General features: G+C 50.5%; 1 protein-coding gene across 1 annotated transcript in view; it reads right to left on the bottom strand.

Moving 5' to 3' along the window:
- Window positions 1-16,676, bottom strand: part of gemin5 (gem (nuclear organelle) associated protein 5) — an 89,875-nt gene that overhangs the window by 4,437 nt on the left and 68,762 nt on the right. The window contains exons 22-26 of the mRNA XM_073067120.1: window positions 15,234-15,353; window positions 13,955-14,165; window positions 11,816-12,079; window positions 7,217-7,379; window positions 4,879-5,503 (exon numbers count right to left, since the gene is read on the bottom strand). Of these exons, the coding sequence (XP_072923221.1) occupies window positions 4,879-5,503; window positions 7,217-7,379; window positions 11,816-12,079; window positions 13,955-14,165; window positions 15,234-15,353 (1,383 nt within the window). The remainder of the gene's footprint in view (window positions 1-4,878; window positions 5,504-7,216; window positions 7,380-11,815; window positions 12,080-13,954; window positions 14,166-15,233; window positions 15,354-16,676) is intronic.

The raw sequence follows: 16,676 nt of genomic DNA on the forward strand, positions 1-16,676 counted from the left end.
GGCAAATGCAATGGTAGCATTCATTTCAAGAGGACTAGAATACAACAGCAAGGATGTAATGTTGAGACTTTATAAAGCACTGGGGAGGCCTCATTTGGAGTATTGTCAGCAGATTTTGACCCCCCTTCTTAGAATTGAATTGACTTTATTTCTTACAACCTTAACATATGTTACGTCTCCATCTAAATGTGCAATCATAGTAATTTATAATAATTTACAATAAATAGAACAGTCAGTGTAATATAGAGTACACTCAAATCAGCGTGAGTTCATCAGTCTGATAGCCTGGTGGAAGAAGCTGTCCCGGAGCCTGTTGGTCCTGGCTTTTATGCTGCGGTACCGTTTCCCGGATGGTAGCAGCTAAATAGATTGTGGTTGGGGTGACTCGTGTCTCCAATGATCCTACGGGCCCTTTTTACACACCTGTCTTTGTAAATGTCCTGAAGAGTGGGAAGTTCACATCTACAGATGTGCTGGGCTGTCCACACCACTCTCTACAGAGTCCTGTGATTGAGGGAGGTACAGTTCCCATACCAGGCAGTGATGCAGCCAGTTAGGATGCTCTCAATTGTGCCCCTGTAGAAATTTCTTAGGATTTGGGGGCAAACTTGCTCAACCATCTGAGATGAAAGAGGCACTGTTGTGCCTTTCCCACCACACAGCCGGTATGTACAGACTACGTGAGATCCTCGGTCATGTGGGTGCCGAAGAACTTGAAGCTGTTCACCCTCTCAACCCCAGATCCATTGATGTTAATAGAGGTTATCCCGTCTCCATTCCTCCTGTAGTCCACAACCAGCTGCTTCGTTTTTGCGACATTGAGGGAGACGTTGCTTCCTTGACACCACTGTGTCAGGGAGATGACTTCTTCCCTGTAAGCCGCCTCGTTATTGGTTGAGATAAGGCCAATCAATGTAGTGTCATCGGCAAGTTTGATTAGCAGATTGGAGCTGTGGGTAGCGATACAGGGAGTAAAGGAGGGGACTCAGTACGCAGCCCTGAGGGGCTCCTGTATTGAGAGTCAGAGGGTTGGAGGGAGGGAGCCCACTCTTACCACCTGCTGGCAATCTGCTGAAACTGGAGAGGGTTCAAAGAAGGTTAACGAAAATGATTTCAGGATTGAACGGCTTGTCATATGAAGAGAGTTTGATGGGTTTGGCCTGTATTCACTAGAATTCAGAAGAATGAGGGGTGACCTCATTGTAACCTAGTGAATGGTGAAAGGCCTTGATAGAGTGGATGTTTCCTGTAGTGGGAGAGTCTAAGACCAGAGGACCCAATCTCAGAATAGAGGGGCAACCTTTTAGAACACAGATGAGTGTTAGCCAGAAAGTGGTGAATCTGTGGCATTCTCTGCCACGGGCAGCTGTGGAGACCAAGTCTGTATGTATATTTAAGGCAGAGGTTGATAGATTCTTGATTGGGCAGGGCATGAAGGGATATAAGGGGATGGGGTAGTGGGGAAGGCAGGAGATTGGGGCTGAGGAGAAAATTGGAACAGCCATGATGAAGTGGCAGAGCAGAGTCAATGGGCCAAATGGCCTCATTCTGCCCCTGTATCTAATGGCGTTATGATAGAAAAATGGAGGGCTATGTGTGAGGGAAGGGTTAGATTGATCTTGGGAGTAAATTAAAGGGTCGGCACAACATTCTGGGCTGAAAGGCTATTCTATGCTCTAGGTTCCATTCTGCTTGTTTTAGCTCATACTTCATGGTGTAACGATCTAACCTGTATGAACAGCATGCGAGACCTGTTGCACCTGATTGTCTGCCTGCACTGCACTTTCTCTGTAACACTACCCTGCATTCTGTTGTTGTTCTACCTCAATACACTGTGTAATGATCTGATCTGTGTGAACAGTGTGCAAGACAAGTTTCTCCACTATATCTCAGTCCACCTGACCATAATAAACCAAATCCAATACTCTAGATGCGGCCGAACCTCAGGAACACAACTGACTAACAGTTGAACTCGGTAGGGGGTAATGGGTTAGACAGGAGGGAAGGGTTAGACTGATGCTTACCTACAGAATGTTGTCACAACGGCAGAAGTGTGTACGGGATTGACTGAAACATCTACGGGAAGTTTGGATGGGAGGGAAATGGAAGGCATGGGACTATGGTGCAGGTTGATGGGACTAGACAGAATAAGTTTGGCACAGAATAGATGGGCTGAAGGGACTGTTTCGGTGCGGTAGTGCTCTATGACTATAAACATCGCAGGCCAAAGGGCCTGTACTGTAGTATTGAGTCGCAAACCCCAGCCATGGACCGAGCGCTACGGCTCTCCAACCCAAACTCCAACCCCAGTCCTGAAGATGGCCTGATCACAGAGCAGAACTAGAGAGCAGGCCATTCTAGATTGGGTATTGAGCAATGAGGAAGGGTTAGTTAGCAATCCTGTCGTGCGAGGCCCCTTGGGTAAGAGTGACCATAATATGGTGGAATTCTTCATTAAGATGGAGAGTGACATAATTAATTCAGAAACAAAGGTTCTGAACTTAAAGAAGGGTAACTTTGAAGGTATGAGACGTGAATTAGCTAAGATAGACTGGCAAATGATACTTAAAGGGTTGACGGTGGATATGCAATGGCAAGCATTTAAAGATCGCATGGATGAACTACAACAATTGTTCATCCCAGTTTGGCCAAAGAATAAACCAGGGAAGGTAGTGCACCCGTGGTTGACAAGGGAAATTAGGGATAGTATCAAGTCCAAAGAAGATACATATAAATTAGCAAAAAAAAAGAGGCACACCTGAGGACTGGGAGAAATTCAGAGACCAGCAGAGGAGGACAAAGGGCTTAATTAGGAAAGGGAAAAAAGATTATGAGAGAAAGCTGGCAGGGAACATAAAAACTGACTGTAAAAGCTTTTATAGATACGTGAAAAGAAAAAGATTGGTCAAGACAAATGTAGGTCCTTTACAGTCAGAAACAGGTGAATTGATCATAGGGAACAAAGACATGGCAGACCAATTGAATAACTACTTTGGTTCTGTCTTCACTAAGGAGGACATAAATAATCTTCCGGAAATAGTAAGGGACCGAGGGTTAAGTGAGATGGAGGAACTGAGGGAAATACATGTTATTAGGGAAGTGGTGTTAGGTAGATTGAAGGGATTAAAGGCAGATAAATCCCCAGGGCCAGATGGTCTGCATCCCAGAGTGCTTAAGGAAGTAGCCCAAGAAATAGTGGATGCATTAGTGATAATTTTTCAAAACTCCTTAGATTCTGGATTAGTTCCTGAGGATTGGAGGGTGGCTAATGTAACCCCACTTTTTAAAAAAAGGAGAGAGAAACCAGGGAATGATAGACTGGTTAGTCTGACATCGGTGGTGGGGAAAATGCTAGAGTCGGTTATCAAAGATGTGATATCAGCACATTTGGAAAGAGGTGATATCATCGGACAAAGTCAGCATGGATTTGTGAAAGGAAAATCATGTCTGACGAATCTTATAGAATTTTTTGAAGATGTAACTAGTAGAGTGGATAGGGGACAGCCAATGGATGTGGTATATTTAGATTTTCAAAAGGCTTTTGACAAGGTCCCACACAGGAGATTAGTGTGTAAACTTAAAGCACACGATATTGGGGGTATGGTATTGATGCGGATAGAGAATTGGTTGGCAGACAGGAAGCAAAGAGTGGGAGTAAACGGGATCTTTTCAGAATGGCAGGCAGTGACTAGTGGGGTACCGCAAGGCTCAGTGCTGGGACCCCAGTTGTTTACAATATATATTAATGATTTAGACAAGGGAATTAAATGTAGCATCTCCAAGTTTGCGGATGACACGAAGTTGGGCGGCGGTGTTAGCTGTGAGGAGGATGCTAAGAGGATGCAAGGTGACTTGGATAGGTTAGGTGAGTGGGCAAATTCATGGCAGATGCAATTTAATGTGGATAAACGTAAGGTTATCCACTTTGTTTGCAAGAACAGGAAAACAGATTATTTGAACAGTGGCCGATTAGGAAAAGGGGAGATGCAACGAGACCTGGGTGTCATTGTACACCAGTCATTGAAGGTGGGCATGCAGGTACAGCAGGTGGTGAAAAAGGCAAATGGTATGTTGGCATTCATAGCAAAAGGATTTGAGTACAGGAGCAGGGAGGTTCTACTGCAGTTGTACAAGGCCTTGGTGAGACCGCACCTAGAATATTGTGTGCAGTTTTGGTCCCCTAATCTGAGGAAAGACATTCTTGCCAAAGAGGGAAGGTTCACCAGATTGATTCCTGGGATGGCAGGACTTTCATATGAAGAAAGACTGGATCGACTAGGCTTATACTCACTGGAATTTAGAAGATTGAGGGGGGGATCTTATTGAAATGTATAAAATTCTAAAGGGATTGGACAGGCTAGATGCAGGAAGATTGTTTCCGATGTTGGGGAAGTCCAGAATGAGGGGTCACAGTTTAAGGATAAAGGGGAAGCCTTTTAGGACCGAGATAAGGAAAAACTTCTTCACACAGAGAGTGGTGAATCTGTGGAATTCTCTGCCACAGGAAACAGTTGAGGCCGGTTCATTGGCTATATTTAAGAGGAAGTTAGATATGGCCCTTGTGGCTAAAGGGATCAGGGGGTATGGAGAGAAAGCAGGTACAGGGTTCTGTGTTGGATGATCAGCCATGATCAAACTGAATGGCGGTGCAGGCTCGAAGGGCCGAATGGCCTACTCCTGCACCTATTTTCTATGTTTCTAAGAATAGCCTACACAGTCAATCCCTTATCCCCCAGAGAGATTGGCCCGTCAATCCCTTGTAATGTCCACACCAGAGAACTCACCCAAGCTCAGAATGGTTCACTGACACTCAAAAAAATTCTCCCCTCACAGGGGAGGGTCCCTGCACTGGGAATGCAACTGATTATCCCAGCTTACCTTAATGGGAGCTCCTGCTCACAGCGGCTCGAGGTGGGTCTTTCCTCAGATGTTGCCTTCGATGTGTCATTGAGTGCCAGTTCTGGCTCAGTCCCAGCCCCAGGCTCGGGCCCAATCTCAGGCCCAATGTTTGCATTGGGCCCAGCCCCAGACTCGGTATCGGGCCCTAAAGCTGGCTCACTCTTGGGCCTAGGCACGGTCCCACTCTCGGGCTCTTTGTCACATTGAGGCCCAGTCTTCAGCTGGGCCCCACTCTTCAGTGCCTCAGTGCTAGATGACTGTCTCTGGTGAAGACTGACCAGTGTGGCCACTGCCTGCTGGACCTCTGCTGTCTTCCTCTCAAGGGCCTGCAGCCGGGCGTGCTCCACTGACAGCAGGAGGCCGCAGCGAGCCAAGAGTTCTTGGGCCGTGCTGCCGAGTCCTGGCCCACAGCTGCTGTCTGTGGGCACCTGCTCAGGCCTCTCCTCAGTGCTGCTCTGCCATGTTCTGGAATGTTCTGCACCCAGCGCCCACCACAGCTCGTAAAGCTGCCCGTAACAAAGGAAGGCTCGCAGGCTCCGGAGAGCAGCAAGGCCGAAGGGTTCGGGGGTCAGCTTGGCCTCCAGGTCCGGTATGAAATCTGCCCCTGGAGAGAGAAAGGGAGAGGGAGGAGTGGAGAAGGACAGGGAAGGAGAAGGAGAGAATGTGTGTAATGGGATACTGCAAAGAACCCTGACGTTCAGCTGTATCTTGGTTGTGTGTGAGGGAGTTTCATCCTGTTCCTGAGTGTGTGATGGGACGGTGTGGAGGGAGAGTCACTCTGTCTGACCCCCGGGAGTGTGTGATCGGACAGTGTGGAGGGAGAGTCACTCTGTGTCTGACCCTGGGAGTGTGTGATGGGACAGTGCAAAGCGAGCTACGCTCTGTGTTTGACCCCTTTTTTTCATATACAAAGTACTTTTATTACTAATTCAGTGACTAACACAATTACTTCACTACAAATAGACAATACACATTAAACTAAAATGTTTCCATCTCTGTCAATGATGGCAATAACCCCCCGTGGAGCCCAACGGTCCCGGAATGCCTCTATGGTCGCTGTGGACTGTGCGTGTTCCTTCTCAATATTTACCCGGGCATGAACATACCCCCTAAACATGCCCAGCCTGGGCTGAGCCTCCCGCCACCTGTTTCCAAGACCCCAGGAGAAAGCTGACAAGGACATCCTCATCCCTCCATGCCCCCCTCCTTACTGGATGACCGTATATAGATAGGGTGGGGCTAAAATGCAACCAGAAGGCGAGAAGCAGCCCGCGCAGATACGCAAAAAGGGACTGCAGCCTCGCACACTCTATGTACATGTGTTACATGGTCTCCTCCAGCCCGCAGAACTGACATGCGGGTGGGAGATCCGTGTACAAACTGAAGAACTTATTGCAGGGCACCGCTCTATGCAGCGCCCTCCAGCCGAGATCCCCCAGGTGCATGGGAAGAACCCCCTCGTAAAGGAACTTCCATTGGGGACCGTCCTGACCTGCAGGTGGAAAGACAGACCGCCATGGCGTGTCAGGATGGTGGACAAGGGCAAGGAAGTGCAGGGTGTGGAGCAGCAGCCCATACAGGTAAACTCCTACCTGTATCCCTGAATGGGACGGTGGGTGTCGAGGAGAGACGGCTCCAGTTGTGTGGATGTGGCTCTTGGATGAGATTGCGGGGCCTGGGCCCGGCAAGCAGCACAGCCTGAGTCGTTCCACACACCTGACATCCGTCGAGATAGGGTGAGATTGCGGGGCCTGGGCCCGGCAAGCAGCACAGCCTGAGTCGTTCCACACACCCGACATCCGTCGAGATAGGGTGAGATTGCGGGGCCTGGGCCCGGCAAGCAGCACAGCCTGAGTCGTTCCACACACCTGACATCCGTCGAGATAGGGTGAGATTACGGGGCCTGGGCCCGACAAGCAGCACAGCCTGAGTCGTTCCACACACCTGACATCCGTCGAGATAGGGCAAGGGTCGGCCAGGACTCCGCCCGCTGCCAGAGGAGGGGATTCCCGGCCTGAGGCGACCATGTTCCAGACTCTCAGTAGGTCCTGATAGAAGCCGGGCAGACTCCGCAAAGCAGCACGGCTGACGCCTGCCGGTGATCTCATCGTGAAGACAGCAGCCCCTCCGGAGAAAGAACGTCGCCAACTGATGCCACCTGACCCTGGGAGTGTGCGGCGGGACGATGTGGAGGGAATTTTATCCCGCGAGAATATTAACAGGTCAGTGTAGAGCAGGTGCCCCCAACATTTTTTAATGCCATTGAGTCCGTGGACCCCAAGCTGGGAACCCCCGGTGGAGAGAGAACTTCACTTACCCTTTGGGAAAAGCACTTTGCCAATCTCTTGCATCAATGTGAAGTCTCCGGCGCTGAGACATCGGACAAGAACCTTCAGCAGGGCGACCACCGACTCGGCGTAGTTTGATAGCAGCGTGCAGGACAGAGCCAGGCTCAGCTCGTGAGACATCTGCAGCTGTAACTGGGAGACAGGGATTTCCCGGTCACTGTTAGGTAGTGGGGTTGCAGTTTGTGCAGGGGAAACGATCGGGGAGGGGCAGGAAACCCAGAACCCCACCCCGCTGCCTGGATTAGAGAGTGTGTCTTACGAGGAGGGAGCTCTAGTTCTCTCTTTCGATAGGAGGGTGAGAGGTGACTCGACAGAGGTGTACAGGATGATAATGAGCATAGTTGGCAGCTCATCTGATCTCAAACCTCGGCTGCCTTGCGTCGATACCCACTCACGGGGAAGGGATTGGGAGTAAACCCTGGAGGTGGAGTCTGAGAGGCAGCCCTGTGTGGCACAGATAGAGTGGACAATGAGGCCCTCTGTTGGTCGAGGTTGACCACAGCCGTTCACGTGATACACATGCCAGGGGCAGACGATATGGGGAGCAAGCTGTTACCTGTGTAGCAGGCTCCCCCTCTCCACGCAGCTGATGAATCCAAATTAACGGCCGAGACCGATACACTTTGGCATCAGCGGCACCGCAGGAGTTGCCAGTCAGCGTCAAACTCGACGTAGGACTGCCTTAGGGACTCCAGCTAGGATGTTTCCTCAGGGTTCACTACTAAGGCCCTCCCAGGAGTAGGTAGCAGAGCTTTGAGATCAGAGTTTTTCTCCTTCCAGCTGTACTGCCAACCACAGTTAATGACCCCCATCTGCCTGAAACGACTGGTGCCAGTAACCCGCCTTTGCCCCTTCTCCCGTCAGTAGAAACGGTTCCACCGGGCTTAGTAGCTAAGGCACACGTGAAGGCCAGGAGCTGGACTTGGCCGTCAGAGGCTATTTGAGGCACACACCACTGGGAGCATTTAGTAGGTAGAGGGAGCTTGTCCCCATTACCCGGCTATAACAACCTTAAGGAACTGAGCAATAGAGTGGGCAGCCAGAGACTTCTTCCCAGGACAGAAATGTCAATAAGAGGGGGCATAAAGTATTTGGAGGAGTTGTGGGGGGATGTGGCAGAGGAGTTGTGGGAGGATGTGGCAGAGGAGTTGTGGGGGGATGTGGCAGAGGAGTTGTGGGGGGATGTGGCAGAGGAGTTGTGGGGGGATGTGGCAGAGGAGTTGTGGGGGGATGTGGCAGAGGAGTTGTGGGGGGATGTGGCAGAGGAGTTGTGGGGACCTTGGCCAGAGGGGGGGAAGCTAGTAAACTACACATGTACTGAAGACCGGTGAAAAACGCCCTCTGCATGCCATCCAACAGAGATCGCCCCCTCACATCAGTGCACCGAGGTAGGACGGGGGAAACCAAGAACAGAACAGTGCGGCACCAGAAATCCTGGCAAACCTCGGTAGACCTGTGGTGGAGAGCATTCTGACAGGCTGCATCACAGCCTGGTCTGGAGGCCCGAGTGCCCAGGATCACAAGAGGGCCGGAGAAAGACCCAGGCAGCTTTATCATGGGCACAGTCTTGTCTACCACTGTGGGCATCTTCAGGAGATGGTACCTCAAACGGGCAGCATCCGCCATGAAGGACCCTCACCATCCAGGATGCGCCCTCTTCTCACTACCACCATCGGGGAGGAGGTTCCAGAGCCTGAAGACCCACACTCAAATATTTTAGGAACAGCTTCTTACCCCTGCCATCAGATTTTTGAACTGTGCATGTACACTACCTCATTATTCTTGTTTTTGCACATTTTTTTGCAATTATAGTAATTTTATGTCTTAACACTGTACTTCAGGTGCAAAAGCACAAATTTTACAGCATGTAAGAGAGTGATAATAAACAGGAGAAGTTCTGCAGATGTTGGAAATCCAAAACAATGCACACACACGCAGACAAAACTCAGCAGATCAGGCAGCATCTATGGAAATAAATAAACATTCGACATTTTGGGCCGAGACCCTTCTTCAGGGCTGGAAAGGAAGAGGGAAGATGCCAGAATATAAAGGAGGGGGAGGTGAAGGAGGATCGCTGTAATAGGTGAGGCCAGGTGAGTAGGGAAGGTAAAGGGCTGGAGAAGAAGGAATCTGATAGGAGAGGAGAGTGGACCATGGGAGAAAGAAGGAGACCCAGAGGGAGGTGAGAAGTAAAAACATCAGAGTGGGTAATAAAGGGTGGGGGGGGGGGGGGTTAAATTTGGTTACCAGAAGGAGAAATCGATATTCATGCCACCAGGTTGGAGGGTACCAAGACAGAATAATATCAGAGACATAGAAAAGTACAACACAGCAACAGCCCTTTCGATCCATCGTTCATTCCAACCCACTCCTGTCCCCCTGTAAACTGCCCACTCCTGGCCCCCTGTAAACTGCCCACTCCTGTCCCCCTGTAAACTGCCCACTCCTGTCCACCTGTAAACTGCCCACTCCTGTCCACCTGTAAACTGCCCACTCCTGGCCCCCTGTAAACTGCCCACTCCTGGCCCCCTGTAAACTGCCCACTCCTGTCCCCCTGTAAACTGCCCACTCCTGTCCCCCTGTAAACTGCCCACTCCTGGCCCCCTGTAAACTGCCCACTCCTGGCCCCCTGTAAACTGCCCACTCCTGGCCCCCTGTAAACTGCCCACTCCTGTCCCCCTGTAAACTGCCCACTCCTGTCCCCCTGTAAACTGCCCACTCCTGTCCCCCTGTAAACTGCCCACTCCTGTCCACCTGTAAACTGCCCACTCCTGTTCCCCTGTAAACTGCCCACTCCTGTCCCCCTGTAAACTGCCCACTCCTGTCCCCCTGTAAACTGCCCACTCCTGTCCCCCTGTAAACTGCCCACTCCTGTCCACCTGTAAACTGCCCACTCCTGTCCCCCTGTAAACTGCCCACTCCTGTCCCCCTGTAAACTGCCCACTCCTGTCCCCCTGTAAACTGCCAACTCCTGTCCACCTGTAAACTGCCCACTCCTGTCCACCTGTAAACTGCCCACTCCTGTCCCCCTGTAACCTGCCCACTCCTGTCCACCTGTAAACTGCCCACTCCTGTCCCCCCGTAAACTGCCCACTCCTGTCCCCCGTAAACTGCCCACTCCTGTCCCCCGTAAACTGCCCACTCCTGTCCCCCCGTAAACTGCCCACTCCTGTCCCCCTGTAAATTGCCCACTCCTGTCCCCCTGTAAATTGCCCACTCCTGTCCCCCTGTAAACTGCACACTCCTGTCCCCCTGTAAACTGCCCACTCCTGTCCCCCTGTAAACTGCACACTCCTGTCCCCCTGTAAACTGCCCACTCCTGTCCACCTGTAAACTGCCCTCTCCTGTCCACCTGTAAACTGCCCACTCCTGTCCCCCTGTAAACTGCCCACTCCTGTCCCCCTGTAAACTGCCCACTCCTGTCCCCCTGTAAACTGCCCACTCCTGTCCACCTGTAAACTGCCCACTCCTGTCCCCCTGTAAACTGCCCACTCCTGTCCACCTGTAAACTGTCTAATCCCATTGACCATTATGAAGTGTTCCTCTCCGCCCTGAAGGTCTTGGCACAAGAATGGCCAGAGACCAACATGTCCAAATGGCAGTGAGAATCGAGATTAATATGCTTGAACACTGGGAAGTTCTGCTTTTGGTGGATGGAGCTCGAAAGAGCAATCGCCTAATTTACGATGGGTCTGAAATGGGAGACCAGTGATAATAAACCTGATTCTGATCCTGAAAATACAGAATCAAGTCTCACACCGACTGAAAAGGTACAGTGCAGACGGACAACAAGGAGCAAGGTCAAAATGAGTAGACGTGCTTTCATTGATAACAGTGGGGTAGAAGCTGTCCTTGGGCCTGGTGGGACGTGCTTTCACTGATAACAGTGGGGTAGAAGCTGTCCTTGGGCCTGGTGGGACGTGCTTTCACTGATAACAGTGGGGTAGAAGCTGTCCTTGGGCCTGGTGGGACATGCTTTCACTGATAACAGTGGGGTAGAAGCTGTCCTTGGGCCTGGTGGGATGTGTTCTCACTGATAACAGTGGGGTAGAAGCTGTCCTTGGGCCTGGTGGGACGTGTTTTCACTGATAACAGTGGGGTAGAAGCTGTCCTTGGGCCTGGTGGGACGTGCTTTCACTGATAACAGTGGGGTAGCAACTGTCCTTGGGCCTGGTGGGACGTGCTTTCACTGATAACAGTGGGGTAGAAGCTGTTCTTGGGCCTGGTGGGACGTGCTTTCAGGCTTTTGTATCTTCTGCCCGATGGGAGAGGGGAGAAGAGAGAATGTCTGGGGTGGGTGGGGTCTTTGATTATTCTGGCTGCTTTACTGAGACAGTGAGAAGTGTCGACAGGGTCCTTGGAGGGAAGCACCCAGGAGTTAGTTAGGAGGGGGCTTCTGGCTTCTTACATTTGGAAAACCCGTTGACATTTGGCCCAAGACTGAGGAAGGACAGGGACAATGGGGAGGTGCTGGGGGCTTACTGAGGAGGAATAGGCAGGGTGGAATGGGACAATGACCAGGAGAGAGGGCAGACACTGTGGCGGACGAGGAGGAGGAATGAAGTTACCAGTCTAGCCGGTGTGTTGGCTGATGCCTCAGGGTACACGGTGGTCCTCAGCTGGCCGTGAGCCGCCTCCAGCCGGCACTCGTCCACCACACTGACTCCAAACTCGCTGCTCCAGGCGGTCAGCATGGAGTCGATAAGGTTTCCCTCCGCGTGGAGGCTCCAGTTGTGGTAACGCGGAGGGTCGATGCTCCTCCAGAGAACCAGCTGCTTCTCGGCCAGGGTCCTGTAGAGCAGCTCGTAGGTACAAAGCACCAACCTCTGACCCTGTGGACAAACACGTTCACACACTGAGACCCTGCCACAGGAGCCCAGGAAGAGGAGAAAGAGAGGGATCTTGGGGTCCAAGTCTCTAAATCCCTCAAAGTTGCTGCACAAATCGATAGGGAGGGAGGTTAAGAAGGCGTCTGATGTGTTGGTCTTCATTTTTAATTTACTTATTGAGCTGCATTGTGGAACAGGCCCTTCGAGCTGTGCCACCTAGCAACCCCCCCCCCACCCCCGATTTAACCCTCGCCTAACCACAGGACAATTTACAATGACCAGTTAACTTACCAGTTGGAACATCTTTGGACTGTGGGAGGAAACCAGAGCACCCAGAGGAAACCCACACGTTCCACAGGGAGAACTTACAGACAGTGGCAGGAGTTGAATGTCTGCACAGGAGGTTCACCCTGGATTAGAAAGCACGTCTTAAATGTCCCTAATGTACGACCACACTCACTGCTTTCTGTGTAAAAACCCACCTCTGGCATCCCCTCGTATACCTCCCTGCAAACACCTTACAATTATGCCATTTCTGGTTAGCCATTTCCACCCTGGGAAAAGGTCACTGGCTGTCCACTATCTATGCCTCTTACCATCTTCTACACCTCTATCACCTTCTCTCCAAAGGGCACATTAAATCTATCTTCAGAAGACCAGCTCTCTAATCCAGGCAGCAACATGGTAAATCTCCTCTGCACCCTCTTCCACATCCTTCCAGATCTGAGCACAATATTCCCAGTGTGGTCTAACCAGGGTTTTACAGAACTGCAACATTACCTCAGGGCTCTCGAACTCTGAGGCCTGCACACGATAAGCCTTCTTAACCACTCTGTCAACTTGCGTGGCAACTTTGAGGGATCTGTGGACGTGGACCCCAAGCTGCCTTCTTGAGCCAGGGCAGCCGCTGAGGCTGCTGTTTGCCAACAATGCTGTTAGGGAGCGAGTTCCATGGTTTTGACCCAGAGCCAAAGCCAAAGCCATACAGCAGGGAAACAGGCTTTTCGGCCTATCACATCCATACTAACCCAAGATGCTTTCCTCAGGTTATCCCATCCCCCTGCGTTTGGCCCACATCCTACTGGACCTTTCCTACCCACAACTTGCTTTTAAATGTGGCAATTGTACCCATCTAAGACGGCGGTGAACCACGGTACCTGTAAAGGCGATCAACAAACGCAATGTGGTGTGCAGGATCACCTGGGGAGACTGCAACAAGAACTACATCGGTCAGACAGGACGTAAACTCTCAGCTCGAAAACGGGAACACAAACTGGTGGTACGGAGACATAATCCAGTGCTGCTGACCTCAGTACTTGAAGATCGAGAAGGGCACCACTTTAACGAGGACACCATGGAGGTTCTGGCCCACGCAAGCACGAAGCAGGCAGGAGAACTTTTAAGAGCTTTTGATCTCTTCCGATAACTCCATGAACTAACATATTGAAATAGACACTATCTATGAAGCCTAAGAGCCAAAGAAACGCTAAACAGTAGAATTCAAAGGTCAACTGAAGGGGCAGTCAATCAGGATGGAGGCAAGCAAACTGGGGCCTATATAAACACCAGCGCTCCCAGAGAGGAACACCAACCGCGCACTGAGGATGTCACCTCAACTGGTGATGAAACGTCTGCAAGCTCATTGCTATACTCGGTGAACACCACAACATGAAACTGTACCCATCTGGTCCACTTCCTCTGGCTGCTCGTTCCATGCACCCACAATCCTCTGTGTGGAAAAACCTACCTGTCAGGTCGGAAATATCCTTCCCCCTTCTCTCCTGGGGAAGGAGCTGACGCAGTGTTTTTGGGAGGAAGTTATTACTTGTTTTGGAGGACTAGTGACACGTTTCCCAGCTGGGACAGACTTAAACTTACCAGCAGACTGTCATTCCCACGCAGGACGTCCTGAGCCCCCAGCCAGTCTCTCTGTGCCAGGAGGTCCAGGGCGCATCTGGAGGAGAGCTGAGAGCACAGCTCCCGCTCCCCAGTGATGGAGGCCACTTCGGCTGCTGTCCGCAGAGAAGCCACGTCACCCTTCTTCGCCAAGACCTTTGCCGCGTCATAGGGCGATTCGGTTGCCAGGTAGCTGGAACAAAAGGGAGGCGCGGTGAGCGGGTTCGGTTACCGTGGGTGATGCCGCCTTCTGGACTGGCTGCCATGGGAACAGGCCCTTGGGCCCAGAGTCCTTGTCAACCATCCTTTCAACTCTCTCTGCATTCCTACCAGCGGCCTTGATTCACTGGCCTCTCATCATTTCCGGGAAAAGTGTGAAACAAAAGGGAGAGGATAAAGGGAATGGCTTTTTACCACAACTCCCACACGGATTCAGATCTCTGGACTCAAAGTCCAGCACGGGGACTTCAGGGGGAGCTCCTTCACTCAGAGGGTGGTGAGAGCGTGCAACAAGCTGCCGGTGGAACTGGTGAGTGCAGGTTCGATTGCAACATTTAAGAGAAGTTTGGATAAGTTCATGGATGAGAGGGGTTTGGAGGCGGTGGTTCAGAAGTGGTGGTCGACAGAACTAGGCAGGAAAACTGTTTGGCATGGACTAGATGGGCTGAAGGGCCTGGTTTGGTACTGCAGTGCTCTGACTCTAAATGCTAGAAACACTCGACAGCATCCACAGGGAGAGCAAGTGTTACTATTTCAGGTTGAAGACCTTTCATCAGAAGATACTGTCAACATAGAACAGCTAGATTAGAACTACAGGCCATGGGTTAAAGGTGAAAGGTAAAATATTTAAGCAAACATGAGGAGTAGCTTCTCCACTCAGAGAATGTCGACCAAGCTGCCAGCGGAAGTGTTGGATGCAGGTTGGATTTCAACACTTATGAGAAGTTTGGATAGGTACATGGATGAGAGGGATATGGAGGACTATGGTCCGGATCCAAGTTGATGGATGTTGGCAGAATAACATTTCATCATGGAATAGATGGGCTGAAGGGCCTGTTTCTGTTCTGTGGTGACATGTGCAACAATAAATAGAGGGACAATCAGAAAACAACCAAATGGTACAGAGACTATAGTGCAGCCTGAAGCGTCAACAGCAAGATCTCACCAACAGCACCCAGGAGAATAAGGAGAATTCTTCCAAATGGTGCCAGGATTCGAAGGTCTGGAACTTGGGCTGGCTGAATTACCAACTCCCACTTACCACTTTGCTGCGATGGAATAGTGCCCGTCTTTCTCCATGACGCTGGCCCAGTGGGTGTAGAGCTCCCTCAGCACAGGGTCGTCTGGCTGGAGAACGGCCTTAGCGAGGGCGATGGCCTCTCTATTGAAACACGATTCACATCTCTCAACAAGGTAGAACAGCATCAAATTCCAAAAACACCACGACACAAGAAGCACGGTCAGAGGCTGGGTCTTACAGAAAGGGGTCAGGGTGGCGGAGGATGCGGGGTGGTCCCATAGAGGTTTCTGAGAGTATCAGATGCACAGACAGAACAGGCAGCGAGCATCTTCTTCATGCATTTCAGCTGGGGGGGGGGAGGTAATTACAAAGGAGATGTGAAGGGCAAGTTGTGTTTTTTTATAAACACAGAGTGGTGGGTGCTTAGGGTGGGGGTAGAGGCAGAAACATGACAGACAGTTAAGAGACATTTAGATGGGCAGATGAATGTGAGGAAAATGGAAGGAGATGGACATTGTGTAGACAGAGAGGATTAGTTTAGATGGCTATTTGATGACAAATTTAATTGGCTTGACACAACAGTATGGGCTGAAGGGCCTGTTACTGTGTTGTATGTTCTATATGTTAAATGTTCAAAATACAGAGTAAATTTACTTTCAAAGTACATATATGTCACCATATACAACTCTGTGGGCATTCACAGCAGAACAAAGAAACACAATAGAATCAATGATAAACTACACACAAAGACAAACAACCAATGTGCAAATACAAATACATAACCAGATAAACAGCAAACAAGACAAATAAGTAGACAATGAGAACACGCATGGTAAAGCCCCTGAAAGTAGGTCCAAAGGTTGTGCTCAGTGATCAGTTCACGTGGAGAGGTACGGCAGTGGAACACTTTCACAGAGCCAGTGACCCCGGTTCAATTCCCGCCCCTGTCCATAAGGAGTTCATACATTCTCCCCGTGTCCGCGTGGGTTTCCTCCGGGTGCTCTGGTCTCCTCCCAAGGCCCAAAGACAATTAGGTTCATTTGTCACGGGGGGTGTAATTGTGCAGTACAGGCTTGTTGGGCCAGGAAGGCCCGTTACTGTGCTGTAACCCTAAATAAAAATAATTAACATATAAAATTATGAAAGAGATTAATAGAGGCAGGAAAGTTGTTTTCACTGGTAAGTGAGATTAGAACTAGGGGGACGTAGCCTCAAGATTCAGAACAGATTTAGGACGGAGATGAGGAGAAACTGCTTTCCCAGACTGGAATGAATCTGTGGAATTCTTTGCCCAGGGAGGTAACCCCATTAAATTGATTTAAGATACAGTTCAATAAATGTTTTGCATAGCAGGGGAGTTAAGGGTTTTGGGGAAAGGACAGGTAGGTGGAGCTGAACTCAGAGCCAAAGGAAGGGGGCAGAAACCAGAATAAGAAGATTCGGAGAGGGGAGGCAGCACAAGCT

This window comes from Hemitrygon akajei, chromosome 15 (assembly GCF_048418815.1).
Source record: "Hemitrygon akajei chromosome 15, sHemAka1.3, whole genome shotgun sequence".
NCBI classification, from domain to species: Eukaryota; Metazoa; Chordata; class Chondrichthyes; order Myliobatiformes; family Dasyatidae; genus Hemitrygon; species Hemitrygon akajei.